Here is a 26,846-nt window from a genome sequence, read left to right as displayed (position 1 = left end):
GAGTACTTTTATTCTGTTTAAACTTCCACACATCCAGGCAATTCAAGCATCAAGCTTGAAGAAGCTTGAGCAAGCTTGAAGAGGCTCTCCTGCTAGCCCATGACCCCTCAGCAAAATATGAATGGATCCCCGGCCACCTTTGGTGATTTCTGGTGGCAAAGACTTTATATTTTCTTGTATCATTGTGAATATGAAGAAGCTTCACCAGAGTGACACTGGTCCTAAGTCGTCTTCTAGAGAACACATTCCTTTGCAAAGCACTGTTTTGATGACTATATTCTAATGCCATAGGCAGCACAAATTTACTGGTGAGCAATGTAAACTACAGAGGAAATACACAACGTTGCAGAAAAGAAATAGTGGTGCATGGCATTTAAGAAGCTAACATTTCACAGCGGAAGTCTAATGCACGGAAAACAGCCTGTGTACATGCACATCTCACAGGAGCCTGCATATGGGTTGTCTGCTTATTAATGGAAATGCCTAAGTTCTTCTGAATGGGTGGGGTGTTTGCACAGTAGCAAAGGTCTTGGAAACGTTAAAGCCCCAAGACAGATGGCTGTTTTATGTGGCCTGCTAAGTACAGATGCATAACTGCTGTAGTTACATTACACACCTTTTTACCTTACATGACAGGGTAGGAGCCTGATATTCAAGATTCTTGTTGCTTCTAGGATTTCTGCTCCAATTCTTTTAATAGCCTTTGTCCATTTGACCCGCTTTTAGCTGTGAGTTTATATCCTTGAAGCTATATTGGCAAATAATTACCCAGTATGTTACAAAAGTGCAGCACAAAACTTCACATGCCTTCCACATGGAACTGAGGCCTGGCACCCACCATCGGAAAGTCTCAGAAAATTGCCTTGCCTGCTAGCAAACTCTGGGGCAGGCTGGTGAGTTCATACTTATTACATTCCACTGTGTTCCAATCAGACATATGAAATGCATTTTCTGGGATGTTTTCAAAAGCTACGTATCAGATGAACTTGGCACATCATCACAATAGCATAAGGTGTGACTGCATGCAGCAGCATGCAACTTGAAAAGACAGGAGCTTATTTTCTTCTATTGCTAATTTGAATATAATCAAAATATCTGATTTCTACCATTTCTTTAGAAGGGGCCACCCCCTTCCACTGAACTCTATACAAATGTTCGTAAGATTGTAGTGAATACTCATTAAATCAATACGCGGGGCTTTACAAAACTCAAAACTTCGGTTTCTAGAAGGAGGAAGAAGGAGCTGTACACTCTATGGGTTTTTTGACCTGAAGTATTCAGTGCAGCTTTGTTCGAGCTGTATTTCCCTATTAATCACAGGGTCAAAGCTGCTTTGCCTCTCCAAGTATGTCTATACCACATGGTGCAACTCCATGAAGGGAGCACTAGCTCTCAGTCCTCAAGGACTCTGGATCCACCAGAAGATAATCAGACGAGCCTTAAGATGACCCACTGTGTGCTACTAAGACATACAAGAGGCAAAACCATTTTGGACAGGATTGATTTTCCCAGGGTACATTGTGTCATGTGCACTAACCCTGAATGATACCTACTGCGAGTATGCAAGGTTTGAATCATTCGGAGGGCTGATCATCAGTGTTGTGTGCACCTTTTGAGATACTCTGCCATGACTTGATAACCTCTCTACATTTTGAAACTAATGACTATCAAATACACAGTACAGAAATGGCTGCAGGAAGATGGCCTTCCAGCGATAGATCACAGCTACCCCTGGCAGATGCTGGTAATAGCTCTTAAGCTGAAATCATGCTCAGCCATTGCTTAAGAAACATTTATATATTCCATGCACCCTAAATAGAAAGGAACTCTCTCCCCCCACTTAACTTCTCAGTGGGTGCTAGACTGCACCTGAAGGAGCTATGGCTTCAAATCCCCTCCAGTAGAGAGAGCTGAAAACAGGTCTTACACAATATTTTAAACTCCAGAGCTACCTGACAGCAAAAAGGCATTAGCTCTGCTCCTTGTTTTGTGGGGACCGCAGAGGCAGTTCCCACGCTGGGTGTCTAGATGTAGAAAGCAAGTCCCCGACCTTCTGCTGGTAGAGACTTTTTCCAGCCTTTACTGATACATACAGTCTTCTCGATAAAGACAAATGTGCACCATAACAGGACTGTGATCTTGAAAGGTAAAGTAATTTCAGGATGAGACCTGGTCTGTCTAAACTTCATGTGCATTTGTTGGTGGTTACATGATAGCAGTCCAGGTGAAGCAGAGTAGAAGGGTAGAAAATGGTGATCAGTTTCACCATGATCACTTTTCACCAAGATCACCTTTTCTTTTATTAATTTTCATGGCTTAGATTTTCTTTTTTGTGATAAAGGGTAAATTACATGTTTTGCTCACATTTTCTAGACAACAAGCTACTGGAGAAATACATCTTCTAAAGCACACTCCTTGGTTATCTTGGTTATCTAAGAGATTTCAGCCTGATTTCTACATGCTGACTGTGTCACAGTGTTTTAAATAGCTGATCAAAAGGGACCTTAACAACCCACTGAACTATACTATACCAGCTTGTTATCTTACTTATGAAGTAATTGCAGCTTCAGCTCTACCAGGAAGAGAACATACCAGCCACAAGACTACCCTGGTGTTTGAAGAGAGGGCTCTGCTCTTTCAGTGCTTGGCTCTTTTTTACCCAGTTGAAGAGCACCGTAATTTCCCCTGAAGCCTTGTTGCAGAGGGTACAAAAGGAGCACAGAGAAAAAAAGAAACAAAATGCTTAGGTTTCTTCATTTCTGTAACTCTGGCACTTCTTCCCTCTTACCTGTTTTAGAAGTGTAATATTGCTTATACGAATGCTTAAAAACAGAAAAACCACACTCCTTCCAAAGTTTCAAAGTGAAAGGAAAGAAATGTGAATCACTGAGCAAGGTTTTTTGCATTACTCTGTGTTGTTTTATGCTACTGCACCTTCAAAATAACAAAACCATGGAAGGTCCTTAAGGTGTGTCAGAGGTTACACTGAGGCAAACTGCACAGCATATGCATTCCCTCTCACATTGTTATAATTATCACTTAGGAGGGATATGTACATTTTTAGACCCTATCTGAAGTTTTTTTTTTTCTTTCAGTAATTTTATTTTTCACATAATAATCTGAAAGGGTTTGAAAGTAAACCAGCACTGGATACCCAGCTTGCTAAGGGGCATTCACAGTTAACAGAAAAGCTGTGTCAGAAAAGAGCGTATCACTGTGTATGAAAGCACACTGAGTGAAGTCATGCCTCCTGCAATGCTTCACAAGAAATCCCAGTTGCTAACCAAATATGATATCAGAAAATGAAGTTTCAATGCATTAAAAGCAATGAGCAGCAGAGAGGAAACGCTGTGAAATTGCAGGAGATAGCTCTTGGAAAGTCAACGAAGTTCAAAATAAATGGTGTCTAACGCCTGGTCCATTTCATCAGCAGGTAGAAATAAAGTGCGAGTGCTGACTACCTCAGTAAACAGGAATTTATGAGCAAGCCCTTTTCCCAAGGAGGATGTTTGTCTTTTTTTCCTAGCTATATACATAAATATGAAGTTTTATAATAATTAAAAAGCATATATGTCATAACACAATAATCCATTAGCGAAGCTTAGTCAAGCAACAAATATTCACAAGAATTCACAATACACTGCTGAACAACAGTGATGGTTTAACCTAATTTCTCCAACATTACAATTTAATCCAGGGGGTGTGTGGAATTGTATTATCAAACCATAATATTCTGAAGTGGGTAGGTTTTTAATTTCTGCTAATAACTTTGCAAATATCAGCCTCCCAACAGAGAAAGAGAAATCTTGACCACAAGGAACCCATGGCAAGAGTCCAAATAATCTCAAAACAGATCTGTTCACAGAGAACACTGGAGAGATGATTTATGAAAACAATTTAAGCAGGGAGAGGAACAGCAAAGTGCACAGGCTAATTAGTAAGTACAAAGGAAAGAGAATGGAAAAGGGAGACCAGGTTGTTCAGATAGAATAAAGAACGCTTTGTTATAGCACTCAGAGGACATGGAGGCACCTAGCTCAGGACACAACAGGAGATTTCAGCCCCTGCACTGAAGAAAGAAGTACCTGCACCTTCACAGTGATTTCTGAATCAAGTCTCCTACTCATCACAAGCCTGACTGAATCTCAATTGCAAGGCAACAAAAGCTACCTCAGCTGCTTGGGAGGGACAGAGAGACAGTGAAGTCTTCCAGGCACATGATGGGAACGCTTGCTTTCCTGATGCTCTGTAGCTCAGAGAAGGGTGGTACCTGAGCAGACCTTGGCCATTAGGATGGCTCCTCGGGCTGTTCCAATTCAGGCAAACTTTTCTTGTTCTGGAACTAGGGAGAAACAATTGGACCCAAACCTAGCACCCCCCAGTGGTCACTGTAAACAGCTGTGTAGATGTGCAGCTGGAGTAAGGCTCTGCTCTCCATACCAGTCACAGTTTCAAGACTTTGGTGTCCCATGGCTGGTCACCAACGACTGGTCTGGAAGAAAAAGTTAGGGGTAGGAACCACCAGTTTAGTTCCCAGGTATTAAGCCAAGCCCATGAGACCCTCAAAAATACCTTGAAAGAATTTGATTACTTTGCAGAAAAAACTCCCAGGATGCAGCCTCCATAGGCACACAAGCCATCACAGTTTAAGGACATCTCTATTTTCCTGACACAATCAGGCACTTGGAAACAGGCTACAAAATTAGTTACACCACCAGAACTGAATTATCCATAGGGCTACTTCAGGTCTCTGTTATTCCAGAGTGTTTTATAATTACTCTTCCCTCACGCCAACCTAAGAAAAACATTGGTGGCTGTTCCACTCAACTCAGCTCCCCTCACAGAGGCAAAGGTCGGGAGCAACCATGGGGGAGGGAACAAAAGGAAAATTCAGGCTGGGACTATTTTACACAGCAGCCTTTGTCTTGTAATGGAGAAAAGAAATGGAAGCTCTACCTCAGCCCGTTCTCCCAGTGCTTCTGGAGCCATTTGGACCTGTGCCACACCTCCTTATGCACTTCTGAAGGACAGAGGACAGGAGGAGGAGAAGCAATACCAATGCATAGGCTAGCAAGTGGCAGAACACGCTCTGATTTTAATGTTTTTGGTGGCCCCCCTCAGACGCCCTGGTGAATAGACAAGCATATGCTCAGTTTGTGAGGCCTGCAGTGCATCTTTGTAACTAAACTATCCGCCATCTGATCTGCTCCCCTCAGGTCATATTCAGGCCAGGAAAACAGCTCTGGACCCACCAGGTCTATGACAGTTTACACCAGTGAAAGATCAACCAGAGAGAGAGACAGGGGAGAGCACATCACCAGCCTTGCTGCTGTGTAAAGCCAAGGAAGCCAGAATGCATTTGGGACCTTGAGGTCTTGTAGAATTCCCTGTAAGAAGGAATACACAATGAGATGGTGCCGTCTTCTACACCAGCCCAGATATATTTAGTTCCCCACAGTGCTGCTGCAAACTGCAATATTTAGCCTCTCCTTTCTCTGTTTTCCTCAGCAAACTGAGGCTTTGTTCAGGTTCAGTCCTTCTGAAGGGGGATTGAAATTTGAGATCAAGACATGAAAAGCCTGTTAGGAAAGCTGGAACCGTTTGTCCTCCAATATGCAGTAGAAGGATGAGAAAAAGAGGTACTTTTTATAGGCAATGAAAAAGCAGCGAAGCACATGTACATGCACAGGAAGGGAAACCTGAGGGTTTGTTGTGTCACTGGGGCAGGTGACTGCTGTGTTTCCAAGGTACCAGGCTCAGCACATTGGCTCCAAACCCTCCCATGGATGAACCTTAGGAGACCTTCCCAGCAATGAAACCCTCCTAAGAGGAGGGAGGTATATGTTGCTCACAAAATGAGTCAGTATGATCACAAAAGCATGTCCTGTACAAACACAGAATACCATACATCACCACTTCCAAGGTTCATATATCCAACAGTCCCTTTTAAGTAGACAGTGAAGGACTTAAAACAATTTGGAAAGTCCGAGAATTTCCACTGAAATAGGTAGAAAACTTGCAAGGATTTTCTAGAACAAAGTTTAACTGTGCAGAAAATGAAAAGAAAGCCCTTTGTCCCCAAAAGTGAATCCAGCTATAAAATAACAATATATTTGTGATTTAGACGGAGAGGGAAAACCTGCATCTAGGCTTCTCAAATCACCTCTTGAGAACTTCTTTTTTTGGAAGCATCCAATAGCATGATTGGCAATTTTTTTTTCTTAAATATACATTAGTTCATGCTTACGAGACTTGTCTGGCCATTGGAGGTTCAGGTGTACCCGTCTTACAACAGCACCAAACAGACGGCAGAAACATTCTGTTCACAAGTCTTTACTGTTTTATTCTATTGTAGAAGGTGTTGTCATGAACCTTTATATGTAACCTGGAGCCCTAACAAGCAAGAATTAAAAGCATTACCAGTAGAGACATAAAATACCAACCTCTCTTTCCCAGCCGTGCTCATATGACCAAAATATTCTGTTCTAATAAACAAGTTAGTGGTGCATAAATCTTCTTACAAGGCACTGAAGGTGAAAAAAATGTAATTTAGTCGGGCTCATACAGCTAAACAACAGCTATGTTATAGCAACATTATAATTTCCCCAAAGCATTCTGGGATAACATGAAATCATTCTTCTGCAAGAGAAGGATAAATAACACTCTCATTAAAATATCTTCTCCTGTATTGGGCAGGTCAAACCAGTTAATAGTGTTAATGATCCAGATTCAGGAAAAGGAAGCAGTTTAAGAACACCCCAGAGGACAGGTGTCCCACTCAAAGTCTTCTATTTGTGATTTTTCACATAAGTTTCTTTTTTGCTTTTTAAGGTGAGAGCCCTGCAGCTTGGCTCCCCCCATATTTCACTGTAGCCTTATCATATGCAAAGTCAAAGTCAGCAGCAAGAGGAAGAGAGAATGGCAAAGCTGGTGAGCACTGCTGGTATCTGCATGAGCGTGAGTAGACCGTCCATGGCCCCGGGGCTGGGGTTCAACCGTGATGTAGCCGTTAATGATGCGAATCCGGGGAGGAGGGTCGGTAGCACTGCAAGGCAAGAGAAGAATGTCAGTCCAGACCCAGCCCAGAACTGCCTGATGCCCACAGAGCAGGAGGTGGTGAGCCTCTGTGCCCCACTGTCAGTCTTCTGGGCTCCTGGGAGTGGTCTTTCGTACTGGTTCCATGCCTACCAAAGGACTATGTCTCCTAATGGCAGAGTGCTGCCTTATCCCTTCCCCACAGGTGTGGGAGCTGCCATGCCACCCCACGTAGACGAGGGCACTGCTCAGCTGAACTGCAAAGCAGGCTTGAGGGGGAACAGGGAGGAGACTGAGAAGGGTGGAGACAGCACCAAGACACCTGTCCTGTACTCAGGTCTACCCAGGCAGCCTGCCCATTGCTCCCACACAATCAGTCAGGTGGGTAAGATGACTGTATTCCTAGCACCCTCCAGCCAGCCTTTCAGCTAAGCGGAAAATATGTAAAAAGAACAAAACAAGCTTTGCTGCACACCAGTTTCACTGCAGCGACACTTGCTGAGCACAGCAGGAGTGAGGCACCTGCTTTCAGCTGAATCCATCTTCCCCAGCCATGCTTCTGTACATGCATTTTAGCATGGACCGAGCTTGTTCCTATACTGCACGTTCCCTTCCACAGGTCAGGAATTACAAAGGGTTTACATGACATGCTTTAAGGAGAGGAAAAGCCACTTCCAGAAATGCATCCTAGAGTCACTGGGAAAAGATCACCACATCCCAGAGTATCTCCCAATGGTAGTGAGGACTCTGAGGTGGACTCTCAAAAGAACTGAGTCAGAGCCTACATAATGCTGAACTGCCATTATGGCAACACGTGATGGAGGAGAGAAATTTGTATGCTCCATGCTGCTAACTCCAACCACCCTGAACTGGGGGGCCTCCCACAGCATGGCAGGTCAAGAGTCAGAAGGGTCAGATACTACACAGGTGTGGTTCTCTTCAGCAATGGATTGAAAGCCATGCTTGACCCCACAACTGTAAGGCTGACATACACCCCAGGGCCTCCTGGTGCTGTGTGGATTCAGAAGATAAATTCAGATTAAATTAACAGCAAGTCTACCTGCCAAATACAAAAGCAGAGTAATTTCACGTGCACCCAATCCCCAGCTGCTGTGCAGCATTCTCGCCTTATTTTGGCCAGCTGCATTAAGCAAAAACGCTTTGGGAAACTGAAGGCAATTAGTATCCTTTTTAACAACACTTGCTCTTCCATACCCAAAGGCCCGCCACAGAAGGTTTGAACAGTAACTGGAGAGAAGCCAGCTGGCAGCACATCAAAGAAATACAGCTGACAGCTGATGCATACAGGAGCATGAACCAAAGCAATTCTGCCAAGCCCACTACAAGCATCTATTAAATCACATGAGCTGCCCTTTCACATTTCCAGGCTTACAGGAAGAAAGCTGTGAATGACCCACACATAAGAAACCTGACAGCTTTACCTGTGCCTGGACACCCCGGGGCATGCTTATAGCAAGGACTGAGACTCCCAGCAAGACGTGCCCTGCACACGTGTGACCTTGAGCCCAGAGGGGTTGGATTTCCGTGGGGACACATCGCAGCTCTGCCACGAGGTGGGGCTGTCAGCTCAGCCCACGCCTGCCCAGCTAGCCCACAGCGGCACGGGGGTGTCGGGGCAGAGAGCGGGGTGATTCCCCCTGCTTTACAGAAACTAAACCCAGAGCACGCGAGGGGGCTGTGCGTGAATGACAGCTGCCTCTCTGACACTCGCCGCAATCTTCCAGGTAGCAATAAGCATCCCTTGTCTTTCCCAGTACTGTCATGCAATAGCTCCTCTCCAGACGTTCAAGCTCTCCGCTACTAAGGACTCACCCGTCACCTAGTACCTGGGTAAGTTTTTAGCACTTAATTACTAGGGGAAGAAAGGAAACATTACAAAAGAAAAAAAGGAAAGGAGGCATTTGTTGCTCCCATATTTATGCAGTAGTTTCCTGAGCTGTCATCATTAACTTTGCTTTTATCTCACTATTGCCTGGCAGTGCTTGCAATCCAGTATGTTGCCCTAATGTACCTTCAATTTAGCCACAGTAGCACATCCTCCCATCTTGCCTCTTCTTCTGAAGGCACTGATGCTGCAAGTGCATGCGTATCTCACATCAGGGCGCCCATTGACTCCCCTGAGCTTCATGGGATCAACTGCATGTGAAAAACTGAACATGTCAGTGTGCAGGCAGGGTGGGAGCTTGAGACCATAAAGACTCTAAATCATTCCTTAGCGTTTCAACTAAACAGACTGTTAACAGAAGCTCCAAAAATCCATTCACAAACAGCTGGTATCAACTACATTAATAGAAAATAAACGATACAATAAAATACAAAATCAAATGGGATCAATATAAGGGTTTGTTGTACGGGTGAATCTTGGATTGTGTGTAGGTCTCTCAGTGGGCATGCAAACCTCCATATGCATTTGTCTCCCTTTCTCTCCAAACTGCTCACACTTAGTTGGAAGCAGGAGCAGAGAGAGAGCACAAAACTACTCCAGAAAAGAGGAAAAGGAGTCTGGTCTAAAAAGTCTGACAATGGCTGAATGCTTGGAACAGGACAACAGCTTCTGTACCCGCTTGCAGGCAGCCTGAGCAATGTATTACTCAAAGCAGTGGTACAGCTGGGACACAACACACTCCATTTTTTATATTAACTCCATCATCCATTAGGTTGTCATCCCCCTTTCCAGATCTCCAGTAATGCCATTGGGCTCACATGCCTTTTAAGATTGGAAGAATGCAGAGACTGGAAATACTGCATAAATATTGTCTAAATGCAAGGAGCACATATGCAAGATATGACAGTTTCCATGTATGCAGCAGCTCTTGGATAAAGGGCCAAGGCTTTGATCCTTACCATCTACCACTGGACCCAGCCTTCTGTGATGAAGAAGACTACCATATGCTCACAATCCCTTAAGCCCAAATGCAAATGGTCTAGAGACAAGGCTTCCACTTGTATTATGCCTAATTTTCCACAAACCTAACCATGCAGAAAAAGTTATTTTGTCACTAAAAGCACAAGTCGCCTTGAGTAAATGTTTCAGCAAGCATCACAGTGAGGGAGAAGGTCAGACCCTGCCCTCAGCATGTATCTAGCCCCTGCAGAAGTTTGGCATACTGGATTAATCAATCTAAGTTAAAGACCAGCCTGCATGACAAACCCCCCTCCCTCCCCAGCCGTTAGCTACCTTTCTTCAAGACGAACCCAGAGGTCATTAAACTGTCGCAGTCTTTGCTTCTTCTGCTGCTTTTTCTTCTTCTTTTTGTACTTCCTGTCTAACTTCTCCACCACATCGATGTCATCAGGGAGCAGCAGGTGAGGGAGGAGCTCTTCTTCCTCCTCCTCCTTCCGGGGATGCAACGGCAGTGGGAGTTCCTGGGATGTGACATAGGGGCTGTGTGCTGGTGATGACGATGAAAAGGCTAACAAGGTTTTGGGGGGTTTTCTACTGGAGGAAGGAGGGAACACAGATAATATTTGAAAGGGCTTTGAGGCAGAATTCTGGTACAGATACCAACAAGGCACACAGAAAACAGGTGTTTCTCCCTGACATACTGGCTGGATGCTTATTTCTCTGCCTTGTATTCCTGCCCCCTCTTCCTTAAGTCAATATCTGATCAAAATAGTTCTCTTTACTGAAAAAAGCTTTGGAAAAGAGGTAATCTGGAACTGAGGAAAGACTGCAGTTTGGCTTAGGGTGGAATAACTCTTGGGAATAACTTTGTGTATCTAGAAAGAGGCAAAAAAGGAATCACCCTCAAAGTCAGAGAAGATCAAACCACATTTCGCTAGTCTGACGTACTGCAGAACACAGACCAGATTACTCCTTTCAGGAATTCCTGCACAGAGCCAACTAACTTGGGGACCAGGGGGAAGGGGCAGGGACAGGATGACTAAGGCATACCAGCTGATGGAGCCAGTCCTAGATCAACAACTGTCACTGGTGGAGAAGCTAAGTAATAAGCTAGTCACTCAGGAGTGACTGTGGTCCTGGCTGCAGAAATGCATATTGCAAATTATCATCTTACAAAGGAATGGCTCAATATACCATTCAGGAATACTTTGGGCCATCTAGTCTGCAGCAACTGGAAGCAGACTAACTGTGGCAGTGCCAAGTTCCCCATCATCTCATTTTCTCTTTCACGAAGCCAGACGGTACAGAGCAGTGAATGGATAGCCTTCATAAAACATCAGGTCAGGGGACATACCTGACACAAAAAAGATGAGAGCTCAACACACTATTGTGGTATTGACTTATAGGGTAAGCCTTTACTGTCTCCATGCTGATCTGCAAAAGGAGGTAACGCTGTTCTGCCACTCAGATAAGCACACCAAGGAGCATGAAATGGTCGTTTTAAAAGGTTGTATCAGACAAGTATGGAGGTCCAAATGGAGGGGAGGAGGCTGAGCAATAACAGCTCTCCCACAATGCTGAAGTGAGCTTTGCACACATTTATAGCAAGTAATGAGGGAGTAGGAGTCAGGCCTTCAGCTTTCTGGCTGCACAGATCCTGTATTAGGCTGGCAGCATTATCTGGAATTTCAAAGCGGCTCCAGCAATTGAGATACTGCAGTGAGACTACGTGCGTGCACAAACTCTCTCACAAGGCAAATCTTGGAAGCCCAAAGGACCACTCAGTCGAGCCGCCAGAAAAAGCTCCAAGGGCTACATTTGCTAAGCTTCATGTGAAGGTGATACATTGAAGAAACAAACAATCAGCTCCACCCTGAATACCCAAGCTGTTTCATTATACTTAGAGCAAGCACCGTCTCGTCATCTATACTGCAAGGCAGGCAGTCTGCAGTCTCTTACTCACTCATGGCTTTGCTGGCCCACACTTTTCCTCATTGTTTGGAACAAAGCAATTCCCCCTCTTTACTGGTTCATGAACATCTTGGGCAAACTCACAAACTCAGTCTACTCTGTGGATATACAGAGAACAACACAAATATCTGACTGATGTTTATGGCTGCTTCATAAAGATAAGAGATGCAGCACTCTTCTGTAACAAGACAAAATTGGCGACTGGCTTGGTCTGAAATTCAGAAAGGTAACGGAAGACCATAGACCACTGTGCAGAAACCTGGCTCTAATCAGTGAAACTTTCCCAGAACTATATCGGGTTTCCTTTCTGCCTTGCAATGGCATCAAAAGGAGGATGTGCAGAAGGAGACGTGTTTCAGCGTGGCTGCAGTTTTTCAAGCTAGCTCATCACTGTGGGCACATCTCTCTGACGAAGAATAAAGAGGGTCCACCCTGGAGAAGGAGAAACAAAGTTGTGGACTGGAACATGAGGGAGAGAGTAGATAGAAAATGACGAGAATTTGATCTTATTTCCTGCAAGGAAAATCACAGATTCATCATATGGCAAACTTTATGTGACAGAGACTGGCGCAGAATGGGTCTTGGGCTATCGATCTCTTTCAAAATCCTTGTGATTGTCACACTCACTTTATCACCTCTGAAGTGTCAGGACCCTTCGGTTCTCCTCCACAACACCTTCACATCACCCAACTCCGCCTTACAGTGTGACCCCACCCCAGTTGTCTCCAGTGACCTGATTTGGTCTCTCTAAAGGTCCTCTGCTTATGGTTCCCTTTTCCCCAAATTCTCTTCACTGTGTCTGTTTCTTAATTGTGAAAGTCACAGAATGGGCACCAGCCCTCGCCTGTAGATTAGAGTGCCTTGCTGCCTGCAGCCTTCCCTACCGAACTCATGGCCATACCATGATGGAGCTCAGCACTGCTGCAGGCACAGCCAGGATGACCTCCATCCTGCATGGTCAGCCATTTATTCTGATACCTGCAGCCTCAGACCTCTATTAACAACAGACACTCATACACATAACCTCCTTTGCAACACTTCCTGCAGGTAATTCTTCCAGGGACCGAGTGAGCAATCACAGGAAAGGGCACACAAACGAAAAAGCACATCCTTCTTCCTCAAGGCCAGTTCCCTCTCCCAGCAGAGCAGCTAAGGGAGGAGTCAGGAAGCACCTTAATTACAGCTGTGATCACGTGATGAATATTTTACAATATATGTATGCATTCTAAAATCAGGAACAACAGCTAAAGCCCAAAATAAGACAGTAGGAGCTTGATTGAACTTGTGGCACTATTTATAAACTGTCCTTTGCACTGCTACATGGTTGGAGCACCTCTTTTGCCTTTCTTGCTTTGGTGACACCATGAAAAAAGAGCCCTCTGTGATGGATGCACTCATCCTGTTTGAACTAACTGAACTTTGGTCCAGGCAGATGTTCTGCAAGTAAGCCTAACCAAAGTTAATTCTATTGTGTGAGGCTATCAGTGAGAACTCAGCACCAAACCAAAAAAAAACCTGTTTGGCTGGAGACTGGGCTGATAAGCAGCTGAAATTGCATTAACACAGCAGAAAATCCGACTACAAACCAACCGCTTTATGCTATAAATATCTGCAGCCATCAGGGCCCATTGAGCTCTCCCTCCATAGCAGCTGGCTGCGTGGCAGGAATCTCCCCTTGAGTAGGGACGCCTCTCAGGTTTACCCCTTGAGGCTGAGAGATCCCTTACCTGACATCAGACATCAATGGGTTGGTAAGTGACATTTTTTGCATGCATGTAACATTTAAGATATGTATAGTAAGCTTAAGCGATAATCTTTGTATCCCATACTAACTTTAAGTAGAGTATTGACCGCCGATCCATCTGTACTTATTAAATATTTTACATACCTAAATTTACTGATTAGAACTCAATAAACTAACTACTAGATCAGATCTGAGTGATCTGAGTGATCTCTGACTCTTCTTTTGCAACACCCTCCTGCCTCCACACTCCACTACAGGCATTCATCCCCTTCCCCCTGCAGATGGGAAGGACACCTCAGGCAGTGCTGTCTGCAGGTGAAGTTGTGTGACTGCACCCAACATTTTGCCGGTCACAGGAAAACATGCATAATGATCCCATATCTTCCTGTGTTCCTACACACAGGTATCTACAAGATACCTCAGAACAGACTTTCTGTTTAGCCAGAGCACGGGAAGCAGCAGACTGTGCTGCTACCGTACAATGTCATGTTGCAGGGAAGGGAAACAATTGCAGACTTCCTCACCCTCTTGTTTTAGGACCGCTTACTTGATATTCCCTACTGTATCCAACAGTAGAACAGCTATTTGAATGCTCTGTCTCAGTTCAACCACTTGCCAGTTTTTTCCTCTCTCAGTTTTGTGCTGTGAAATAGTTCATGGGTACTGACTGGACTGTGTGCAGCACTGCAGCACAGGACAGTAGCTGGATATGATTCCACATTTACGTGGGCTGGACTGGGTTTAGTGACACAGACTGCCCTGGTATTTGCTCCTAGAACAAACCCAGGATAGCACTCAAGTGAAACCCTCCACCACCTTTCTTCCAGGACTCTGACATACTCTTGCCACAGGTCTTTCCCTCATGTCAAATGCTCTTCTCCTGCAGAACTCACATTTTTCTTGAAACTCGTTTCATATTTTTAATCTGTTCCCAAGTCCTCCAGAAATGTTAACACCTCTACTCAAAGAAAACACTAAAGTACCATCTTCTTTAGCTTCTTCACTCAGCTTTAAAATCAAGAATCCAGAAAAAATGTTCTGTCCAGTAGTCCTAATGAAATGTTTGAGATGCAACCAATGCCGAACTGAGGGCTTTCAAAGGCACAAGAGTCACCAGCTGGACAATGAACTCCCATGATGTGGTTAGAGAACTGGGTGCCCAGCTACCCTGAATATCATTGATACCTACCTTCCTGATAAGTGAAAATCTAGCCCTCCTTTCCATAGTTGTCTGCCCTTGATTTCCTTACAGCGACATCTTTACAGAGCAGTATTGGATTTTGTTTCTTCTCAAGTACATACTAAGCTCTCTTTCTTTAAGCTTTAAGAAGCTGCTATGGCTGTTTTTAGGAATACCTAAGTTAAGAAAAAAAATATCAGTGCAAGCATGTTTCTGATTGTCCCCATAAACACTGATACACTGGATTGCCTAGCATGACTTAAGTGTTACAGGATCATTAAGTCTTGTGCTTAAGCACAGGGGGCTTCTCCATGTCAGACTACCTGCCCATTGGTGGCAACAGTGTTAGGGGTTGCATTCATATACTCATGGGGATGAGTCTTCGCTCAGTTTGTTTCAGTGCAAGTAGAGTTAATGATGTATGTCTGTGTCAAGAATCATAGCAAAACCACAACCTGCCAGAGTTTGAATCTCATGGTCTGAAAAAGGCAGCAAGAGTGATGGGAAGAGAAAGGTGAAGAAACCAGAGTATGAGAAAAACATTATTTTTCACCACACATCTGTGGAGACCCTGACACAGACCAAGACTCTGCCTGTGCCCCCTGCACGAAAGGTGATTGTCCTGCCTGAGAGCCCCATATCAGAAATGTGGGGGAGGAGGAACACAGATGTAAGCAGTGAGGGACAGCATACCTGGCACAGAGGATAAAAGGGAAACAATACCATAACTGGGATTGAACCTTTTTTCCACAGTGGTCTTTTAACAGGGATTATAAGGAAGAGTGGAGATATCTGAGACACACAAGAGCACATGTTTGACAAGAGTCTGGAGAAGGGGGAGACAAGGGTTGCAGAGCCTAAGCTGGTGTCAAGAAGTCTAGGAAGAGGTGAGTCAAGAGCACATGTAATTCTCAGCAGAGTGTATAGGAGGAGATTATTTGGCATTCTGTAGTTACTGAAACCATGGAGATGTATAAGGGCACCCAGTGAGAGATAAAAAGAGGCAGTAAGTGTATATCCCGAAGGACAGCTGCAAGATGAACCAGAACAGCCAGTACCTTGCCTTAAAAATGCGGAAGAGAGCAGGGGACATGAGAGCTGATTAGTCATGGGGACAGCTTGCAAAGAGGCTGGGTGGACTCTGGGCAGTTAGATTCCAGGCTGAGAGAGAGTAATCAGAAAGAATCAAAAATGGCAGTGTAAAAGAAGGAGAGTGTTAAAAGACAGGAAAATCAAACACTTAAAAGGGAGGAAGGAGGAGCCTGGAAGCCTATGTGGTATGAGACAGCATCCAGATCTGATGAACCGAGCATGCATACTCTATGGCTGTTAGTTTAAGAGTTAAAAATTTACAGGGGTGAAAATATTTTTTTTTACTAAAAAAACAAAACAAAAAACCAACCAACCAAAAAATCCCCCAAACAAAACATCAAAAAACCAAACCCAAACCAAATAAAATCCTGTTTCCAAACTGGCTCATGGAAGAGAAAAGCAAACTGCTGGGAAGGAGGGAGGGAGCCCAGCTCACTATTAGGTATAGCTCCAGCTGCCACTAACTCTTCATGACTGTTTACAAACCCACCCTCCCAGTGGCTGCTCAGCTAGATAAAAGCATGCATTACTTGTTGATGGCTTGTCCAGCTGGAGTGTGTTCTACCTCGTACCCTTCTCTCCTCAAAACATCAATCACTGTGTTGTTGCCCATGAAGTGACCTGCAGTTAAAAGAAAAATGACATCAGAACTCAAGGAGCACAGGGAAAGAGAGAAAAGAACAACAAAGTCCTTCTGCAACACAGGAGTCATGCCGCACTCAGGGCAGGCAGTGCTTTATCACTCCCCACCAGCATGCACCAGAAACACAGGCTCTCTAACAAATGATTGCTGAACTTTCTCAAGGTCACTTCAATTACCACATTCTGCCTTTTTAAAATGCGGATGTGATTGAAATTACTCTGGTCCTGCAGGTTATTGCATTATCAGGCCACTGTGGATTTCTTGGGGCAATAAGGGACGAAGTTGGGAGACACCTGGTCAGGAGCAGCACCTCGTCTACAACTGGTGGTGCTGCAAACCAGATCAGAGTCCAGCCGTAGTTTATGCATTATTTTAACATCCTCTGGCATTATAAAGGCACTGTCTGAGATGTCGGTCAACATCATTAACAATTTGTAAATGATTAAGAATCATCAAACTGCAGAGAATAGAAAATAGCTTTGAAAGCCAATGACTGAGATCAACCCCTTTCATTCCTTCAGTATAAGCCACCGGGGACAGAAACTCCACTCTACTTCAGTCGTGTTGACAAAAGTTTCGGAAGGACTTAGCTAGTCCTGTCCTAATTCTGTGATTTATGTCTCCACTTCATTTTAAGACAGATGTGGTGGCTGGTCAGCCCATAATTTGGCATCATAGTGAATAAAAGAGTACTCAAAGGGTGCAGGAGTTATTCCTGAAGGACTGTATGCTCTGCATGCTGACTTCCACCATCACTCTAACACCCCATCAGACAAGGCTGCTGAGAAGCAGATGGACAACAGAGACTTTGCACAGTCTCTCATAGATCTAGCTTTCTTGAAAACATTTGTTCATTTAACAGCCTACATTAATTAAAATTAGGCTTGAGCAAATGACTTACTAGAGTCCTCCCTTGTCTCTGTAGATGTAAGCAGTGCTAAAACTGATAAATAACTTCAGAAAAACTGTTTTCTGCTAATATTCTTCATAAATACATGGGAATTAAACCACCAGAATGATTTTAGTAGCCAGGAAAATCAAGGAGATGATAGAAAGGGAAGTCCAACAGGTGACAAGATTAACAGGGGACTAAACCCAAGGGATTTATGGTTTTTCACTCCAAAATGGATTCAATGAATTGGAGCACAAAATTCCATTTTCTCATGCCACAACAGCAAAGAGCTCATGAACTACCAGCTTGAGGCATGGCAGTTGGATGGTATCATTTGAGCATACACAGTTATCAAGATGAAGTTTCCCCAAGAGTCTAAGAATGCAAACAGATCTAGCTCAAATGAAACGTTTTAAATGCACACCCATTGGGTACCATATTTTCTCACCTAGTAACTGGACTTTTCCCTAGCTCCTCAGCCTAACTTTTGCCTTCAGAAAGAGTAAAGCTTGACCATTATGTGGACTTAACCTAATACTGTTGGTATCTGTTGCTTGCCAATGGTTCAGCCCCAGGTGCAGTTAACTGAGAATTTCCTCATGTCAGCGAAAAGACCAGATGCAGCAGGGAACAGGGATGACTGTAATTAAACATTGTAACTGAGTAAAATTAGCCACTGAGAAGCCAACACTAAGTATATAAGGCACCAGACCTAGTTGTTATCTCTCACCTTTAACATAGAGGAGAGGTATGTGCAAAGGGGAAAGGGGATTCACTCCTCTGCCTTCAGAGACCAGAGAATGGGATGCTTCCAAAGGGTGCTTCACTCCTTGTAAGTGAGAGTGAGGTAGGACAACTCAGACTTTTAAAGAAGTGCCTCTCTATTGATGAGGATAGGGGCAGTACATATACCAGGTTCAGACCAGGTATCCATCTCACGCGGGCAATGCTGGATGAGCTGAGTCCCATCCTCAGTGGTGAAAAGCAGTGCCAAGGCTCTGAACTTGTATTTTCCTAATCCAAGTCCTTCAGGAGGAAAGGGACAAGACATAAAGATAAGCAATCTATAGGGCAATCTATAGTGTTAAAACAATTTTCCTTGTGCCAGTTTAAGAACAGTCTCACGCATTTCAAGAGTGAGCTACTGGTTAGCTGTTCACATCACACCATCAAATGCACTACCCCCCATCGATCTTCAGTTACCCTCGCTCAGAGCAGTGATTTAGACTGGTATGTAGGAAATTACTGTAGCACATGGATGATTCCCATTTCAATCAGTCAACCTGCTTGAGTGATTTCCTGAAGCTGGGCCTTAATCTTCTTTTTAATTTGATGGAGTGATAAGAATATCTTTTCTATCACAGCCACATGTACAGGCCTTCACAGGGAGCCTTTGCTCACTGTTGCCAATGCAATGAGTTATGTCTGCATGTGAAAGAAAAACAGTATGCTAATATTGTGCAAAAGAGAACAGACCAAATGAATAGATACGTGTAAAACAGATGCATACAAATACAAACCGGCATGTGATACTAGATTGTTCACAGGATGTGATCAATCAGGAGCCACTCAGGTTAGGTAAATAAAAGGATTAGGAGATGTCAGTGTTTGCTACCCAAAAGGTGGGCCATGTGTGCTCCATGAGACAGAGCAGGTCTGGGGCCCAGAGGACCTACAGGCTCAACCTGAGCTAGCTGAAAAATGAAAAGACAGAAGGGTGAAGGTTTGAGGTACAGGACCCCACCAGGAGGCTCTCTAGAGTCAGCACTGCCAGCACTTTTGCCTCTTTTCTGGGAACCATCACAGAAAGGGCTTGGTGGTGTGTTAGAGATCTGATAAAAGCAACTGTAAGAAACATGAGAAAGATTCACTCTGCAAGGTTTAAGTTCAAGCAGCTGTGTTGCAAGGGAGACTTAGCCCAAAGTCACATGGCAGGCAGTAGGCCTCTTTCACCTGTTTTCTGTTTTAGCCTAACACAATTGAATGCTCCCCAAAAGAAAAGCCCTGGGCCCTGTCCCATCAGAAAGCCTGCTCTTTTCTTTCTGTACACAGCCTGGCATTATCCTCACACCACTAGGTGAAGAGATGCCTCTGAGAGGTCAATTTACTCGGGCAGGGGGTGAGGAGCCATGAATCTCTGTTCTTCTGTGTTCAAGCTCAAAGAGAAACTAAGAAGCTGTTGTGTGCACCAGCTCAGCCATGCACTCTATTGGAGAGTAAATAAGACACCAGCCTTTAATCTGTACTGAAAGGAGATGACATGCAGGGACAGCAACAGGCAATATGCTCAAACAACAATGCTGTTTGACTAACATGCACTTGCAGACTAGTCCACCCACTCGGATATGCATTGAGCACTCCTGACCTTCCTCAGAAGCAATACCCAATCTTGCAGAACGTAGGCTACTACTATTGCCATGAAATCCATGTCTCCTGCTTGCAGCTTTTACTGCCAGTGCAGGCAGAGGTGTTTTCATCTGTGCTAGGACCATGGATTTCAGCAGAGGCTCCTGAACGCAAATTTGAGCCGTCGCTAGGCTGAAAATTTTCTAGTGAAATGAACAAGGAAATACTGCACAACAGAAGTTGTGTTTCTGAATTTTTATTTTTCATATAAAGCAAGACTGTAAGACTGAAGAAAACTATGTTCCTCCCTGAATTTCAAGAAAATCCACTATTCCAAGCGGATACACAAATTTCCTTGACCTTCTCTTAGAGTCATGTAAAAGGAAACCCCCAACTCCACATAATTCTTTATGTCTGTGGTGTTTTCCTTACTAGAAACATGGCACTTCCCATCTGCCCTAGAAACATGCCATGACCTCACCATCTACAAATATCCCAAGACTGATGAATCACTGGACATGCATGTAAAGAAACAAAAATGTTTGTTAGGAAAACCTGATCTGGAGTGTTGACCTCCAAGAAGTGGTGGGAACAGCTACAGCACTTGATCATAACAGTACAACCACAAAATGGCACAAACAATTCTAGCCACTGGGGACATCATAAAGCAGGATGTTTATCTCTGACGGTGCTGCGAGTGCTCAGATGGGCTTTTGATGCCAGAGACTCTATGGTCACTGAAACAAATATTTTTTAGAGGTATGTTTCAGAAGTACAGATCTTACAATTATTTTAGAAACTTCCTGGAAATGCCCATGGCAATGATCATCTGCTATCATTCTTCTCAGACTGCTTCCAAGAATTATATAGGTAAATTCATATAACATGCCCCAGAAGGGTGAACAAGACACCTGTAGGTGACTGGATTAGAGTTACTGGCCTACAAAAAGGCATGACATGAGGCTGCTGACCATGCTACCCACAAACAAAAAAGGAGACCCTTCAGCAAAAACTATCACTTAATTGTGAGGCACAAATGACAGCTCATCCCTCTCTACATGCCTCCCATGGCAGGGGTCTTCTCCTTTTCTTTCAGTAATTCAAGTATCCTCCAATAGTAGTCTGTAAGCCAATAAACACATGGAGAAGGGTTCAAAACTGCCAGTGCTCCCTCAGAGGATGCAAACGCAAGCAAAGGAGACTTTCTGATGGCCTGGAGAGCAGGGAGATGCATGGCCCAAGTCAGTCCCACAGATATCCGCAGTGAAGAGCTGAAAGTTCAGCGTGTGGCAGATCCAGCCAATGACCTAGAGAATGCAGAGTACTGTCTTAAATCATTTCATTGTATGGAACCCAAACTGCAAAACAGACATCCTACACCTCCTACAGGTCCAGATCACTTTAGCATTCATCAGCCCATGAAGTGAACAAAGTGATCCTTATTGACATCAAGTAAAATGAAGCTAAAATGAGTTATTGCCAAAGCTAAAATGAGTTCCTTGAAGACATAGCTCTTAGGTCACAATGACTAAGAACGAAGACACAGAAAGTACTCATGTGGTACCCCCACCCACAGTGTCCCCACAGCCAAGAACTCTTACAGAGGAATTTTATTCATCCCACTCCATAGTCTGTTATTCCCTGAAAGGAGCTGAAATGAGTAAAACAGAAGCAAGCCTGTGGAAAGAAAAGGATGCTCCTCGCTATCCCCAAATCTCCACTTCGTTTAACCTTTTGGCACAAGGACAAGGGACAGTTCATGCTCTGTGAGTGACAGGCAAAGTCCATTTTTCACACATATCACAAAATGACCTCACTTTACTCCCATACAGCACTAAGTGAGAGGAGAAAGATAAGCCTAACCACGTCTTACTGGCAGAGTTTGGCAAACCATATTGGTTTGCAGTCATACCATAGTAAGCATAGAGAGAGTCCCAAGTAACCAAGTTACTACCAAACTTTCTTTGCAAAAGATCCTGTGCAAAACTGCAGGGGACTTCCTGTATGGGCTGACAAGACCAGCAGTGGCAACCATTCCCAGCTGAGCACCCTTGAAGAAATCTGTTCTTGATGCTCAGAAACCCAATGGCAAATTTCATGACTTTGCCTCACACATACCAACGGTTATACTTTTTAAGTACAGGTTGAGATGCAGAACGTGGAGTCATTTTAACATAGTTAGTAAAATTATGGAGGAAAAAAAAGCTACACAAAATATGATCCAAAGCAAAAGAAGGAAAGTGGGTGATGTGATCAGCTAAGCGACAGATTAGTTTCCTTTAGATTCATGCGTTCTGTACACACTGTTCAAGAGGAAAACACTGCTTTCAAGCAGGAGCACCGTGCACACAGGTGAGGTGAGCTTGCACTTCACTTCTCCCAGAAACAGAGGGAGGAAGTCCTGTGCAGTTACACTAAATAATCCAAACAACATACCGAGAATAGGGGTCATATTGATAAAGTAGCTGGGATTCCTGATTTGCCACCTAAGTTAAAACAGTTTCTTAAACAGAAAACATGTTACACTAAATCTAATAAAACATTGCTTCTAACAGTATTTCCAAGTCAGTAAAAGCTCAGGTACAAGAACACACACCAAAGGTCCAAGAGCATGATACTTTCACAAATTTAATGCTGCCGGGAGAAGGAAATGACAAAAATTTAAGGGGATCGGGGTGGCCCTAGGGGTATTGTAAGTCAACTTAAAGATTCCCTGAATTCACATTAAGTGCAGGAGTATAAGGATGTTGCATTACAATACTTCTGCATACATGTAGGTCAAATCCCCTGCAAGCAGCCCTCCCATGCCCTCCAATCTTTTTGAGACTGCAGACTTCCAAACGTACTCCTTCCTAAGATTACCTGTAAGATGAAATATTGCTCCATAAGCATTGAACTTGAGGTTTTACTCCACTGAGGCCAGGACAAGTATTTGTCTTCAAAAAACATGATTTCCTTCAAATCTTTTTTTTAGTATAAGATCTTAGTGGATCATACTTTACCACTCTCAAACCAAAGGGCAAAATGTGGTGGGCAGGACTGTGGAACAGTAGTATTCTCTATGCTCAAGAAAATATTTTCACTAAACTTGGTGCCTCAAACCTGCATTCACTCAGCAGGAAATAAAAAATAACCTTCCATTTCTTTAAAAGTGATGTGCTTTGCTAATTAACTCACCTATATGGAATTACTAGGATTAATTGTCCACATTTGTTTCTAACAGAATCATGTAAACATGAAATCCTTCTCAAAACAGTTGATGATGAAGGCCTTGCACAACATGGGAAAAATTGCCTAATACCATGGAAAAGAACCATATGAAGTTACAAATTGCAGGAGCCAAAATGAAGGCATTTTTCTTGTGAAAGACAATGAGACACTCTTATCTACCAGGTTCGGTCAAAAACTAGATCTCTTAAATGTATGACATGAGTATTTTTTGGTCCTAGGAATTCCCATTTTTACTTTTGGGCAAAGTCAAACCTCCTGATAACTACACAAATTGAAGCTAGAAAAAAGTTTTCCACTGATTATAAGGCCAAATTTATAGCAAAGGTAACATAAGGAAAAAGTTTACAACCTCGTATCACTTATATGTAAAAACTGAGTTAAAAGAAACAGCTTCTGTTCAGGCAGCCTTAGCCACTGGGACTCCATCTGCACTGGCATTTACTGAGAGTTTTCCACTGTTGAAGCCCTAGGCTCATTAGGCAAGGAGACCCTCATGTGACTATCTAGCAGCCAGCGTTATGCTACCAGTAAGGGAAGGAAATATGAGTGCTATGTCTGAACTGCAATACTCACAGCCACCTCTGCTGCTGGACCTACTCCCATTCCACACCACTGCTTCCTCTCCAGAAAAAAGGTGTTAAGGACTTGAAATCCCACTAGCTTAAAACATACATTACAAAACGAAAGTTTTCCTACTGTAGTTGCCCAATAAATGTAGCAATGGGTAAACCCCAGCACAGGTAAGAAGCTGATGGTCACCAGCCTGTCAGTACTTGAGAAGAAACAGGACACAGTTGTTTGACCTGACTGATTTTGACAGTTGCACAAATATATTGGAAGAGAGGTTTCTACGTCTAATGCAGAAATGCAAAGCTTTCCTCATTTCATGTGTCAGAGATGTCAGGAGGAGTGCCCTTCATGTGAACCCTGGGGCTTTGGATGTGGTTCCTGCCTCCACACAACATTATCTATCCCCTTCGGGGGTTGTTTTTCTAATAAACCCTGTCATTAGCATTCTGCAGACTCAAAGAGGCTACTAAGGAAAACAGTCTCAAAGCTGCTGGGTTGTACGTGGCATTCTCAGATTACAGAGCTACAGGCACACCTTCAGGGACTCAGTCTTTCCTCCCACCCAAAGAGGTTAAAATGATGCTGCATTCCAGAGACAGAAGAAGCAAGTAGGCAATCAGCAAGCCCTTTGTGCCTAGGGAGAAGTGAGGTGGCCCCACAAGACTCATTTAATCTGTTTTATCATTACGTTATCTTCCTGCCCGCCTCCCCCCCCACCCCCCCACCCCCCCACCCCGCCGCCATCATTTTTCTCCTCTTCCAGGATGTGCCAAGATTCAGCTTCTTGTGGATTTTTTGTGAACTTCCTCATTACACATTTCAAATCCTTTATAGAAGACGTAGATGAATTTACATCCCTGTGCACACCCACATATCCAGTCCCAAATGTGCTGATGCCAGGTTCAAAGTTTACATGCTGGGTTCTGAATTCCCACCAAATTTCAAGGGTAAATTGATATCCAATTTACCTAGGCAACTTTCATATTCCCATGGCAGGTTTTTGTTTGGTTTTGTTTTACAGGTATAAATACATAGACAAGACGGACAGAGACACCCTGGGCTTAGCATGGTTAATTATTTTTACAAACACTGGTGACAGGTCCTTTCTCCAATCTTTTACTTTCCAGAAACAATAAATCTTGTTCCTCTTGCAAAATTTCCCATCCAAAAATGCCAGATGGAACAGCAAATTTCAAGATGTAACAGTGAACAGCTCTACATTTAAACAACAGTACCTAACACAGCATTCAGAACAGAGACTCAGCACAATTCAAGTTTCCCCTGGAAATCTGTTCTTTCGTTTTTGCTTTTTATGATGTAAGGGGCAAGGAAAAGGCATCAGACATGCCTGTGGATCCAATGCACTTGGCACCTGAGGCTGACACATAACTGACCAGCCTCCCACATCCCAAGGACTGCCTCAAAGCCTAGAGAAGTTGGAGGAAGCTGTTTGGTGGACTATGGCAGACTCTGGGGTAACCATAGGTGGTAGCATGTTCTCTCTTTTCCTTGTCCAGGTGGCTAAGACGATAGGTTACACACCCATCTTCAGCTCAAACAGGGTCAATTATGCTTCTACAATGACATCCAAATCCTTCTTCTGTGTGTTGTTGGATCGTCAGCCATCGCAGAGTTAATTTTAGTTTTGCGACTATCAGTTGACTCAGCTGCTGGGAGGAAGACAACTAAGATCTGGAGCTCTCAGCTGAACTGCTAATTTGGATATTGGTTCATCGGTCTGCTCATAACAATTCTTCTTTCTGGGAGGTCTTGTGGGGGGCAGAAGGGCAAAGACAGGGAAAAAAAACAGCCAGTCCCTGAAGGTTTGAATCCATACAGTCTGAGTAATGCTAAATAAACACATTCATTATTTCCTTTAGTAATTAGAAGAAATGGGAGCTGAAGAAGTTTTCACCATCATCCTTATTTTCTTAATGTTAATGGTGGCTTGTCAACATCCACTATACTTTAAAGCCTCAGAATGATGTTTTTTTCAGGAGCAGCAAAGAAAAAAGAGCTCTGAGAGAAAAAGGAATTTGCCAGTGTTTACAAGATTAAGAGGACCAACTTCTGAAGTTGTCACATCAGCCAGCATCTCTCAGTGAAGTCAGTTGTTTTGTCCACAGGGATATAAGGCATCTTAGATCCCTCTATACTTCTTATTCACGAGCTTGCATGTCTGGAGTTTCTCAGCTGTTCAAAGAGGCAGGAGAGACTGGAAGGAATTTAAACTTGCTCCTAGAAACTCCAGCTTCACCTGAGGCCTTGCTTGTCATAATAAAGTCAGGATCTCATGCTACTAAGTATGCTTACTCCTGCATAAAAATCCCACCACTCTTTTTCTATTTTCTCTCTTATTCTTTACCCCCTTCAATAGAAACCATAAGTAAGATAAAGCAAATAAGCCATGCTCATCCTAGAATACAAGTGACCATACAGAAGGAAAGTCCATCTAGAGTTGAATCTGGTGAGAAATCTCAAGGGAAACAAGGAATACTTCTACTGATACCTCAGCAGTAAAATGCAGAGCCAATAAATGTCAGCCCAGTGCTGAAGGGGGCAGGAGACCTGGTGACAAAGAATATGGAAAAGGCCAAGGTAGTCAGTGCCATTGTCACCTTCTTTACTGGTAAAACCACTCTTCAGGAATGTCAGGTTCCTATGACTAGAGGGAAAGTCCAGGGCAAAGAAGGTTCACTCTGGGTTGAGAAGGATCAGGTTAAGGAACATTCAAACAGATCAGACATATACATGTTCCAATAGGATACACCCACAGGAACTGCGGGAGCTTGCCAATGTCACTGCAAGGCCAATCTTGATTATCTTCAAAAGGTCATGGCAATTGGGGAAGGTCCCCAAGGACTGGAAGAAAGCAAGTATCACTCCCATCTTCAAGAAGGGCAACAAGAAGGATCTGGGGAACTACAAAATGGTGAGCCACAACCCTATTCCTGAGGAATGTGATGGAGCAAATTGTGCTGCAAACCATTTCCAAATGTGTAAGGGATATGCAGACGATTGGGACTGGTCAGTATGGATTTATGATGAGGGAATCTTGGCTCATGAAGTTCAGCAAACCAAGTCCTGCAGCTGAGCAGGAATAGGTCCAGGCACCAGGATAGGCTGGGCACCAACTGGCTGAAGAGCAGCTTAGCAGAAAAGGATGTGGTGTCCTGGTGGACATCAAGGTGACCTTGAGCCAGCAATGTGCCCTTGTAGTTAAGAAGGCCAATGGCCTCCTGGGCGGCGTTAGGAGGAGTGTTGCCAGCAGATTGA

The 26,846-nt window shown here is 43.8% G+C and overlaps 1 protein-coding gene across 1 annotated transcript in view; it reads right to left on the bottom strand.

Annotated features, from left to right (window-relative positions):
• Positions 1-6,864: 6,864 nt before the first annotated feature.
• The window catches only part of TRABD2A (TraB domain containing 2A), a 74,963-nt gene continuing 54,981 nt past the window's right edge, over positions 6,865-26,846 (bottom strand). Inside the window, exons 5-7 of the mRNA XM_059834027.1 lie at positions 16,419-16,509; positions 10,235-10,495; positions 6,865-7,045 (exon numbers count right to left, since the gene is read on the bottom strand). Coding sequence (XP_059690010.1) covers positions 6,865-7,045; positions 10,235-10,495; positions 16,419-16,509 — 533 coding nt within the window. The remainder of the gene's footprint in view (positions 7,046-10,234; positions 10,496-16,418; positions 16,510-26,846) is intronic.

The sequence above is a fragment of the Gavia stellata genome, chromosome Z, assembly GCF_030936135.1.
Source record: "Gavia stellata isolate bGavSte3 chromosome Z, bGavSte3.hap2, whole genome shotgun sequence".
Taxonomy (NCBI): Eukaryota; Metazoa; Chordata; class Aves; order Gaviiformes; family Gaviidae; genus Gavia; species Gavia stellata.
The sequence above is the reverse complement of the archived record's forward strand: the minus strand, read 5'-3'. Positions and strand labels throughout refer to the sequence as shown.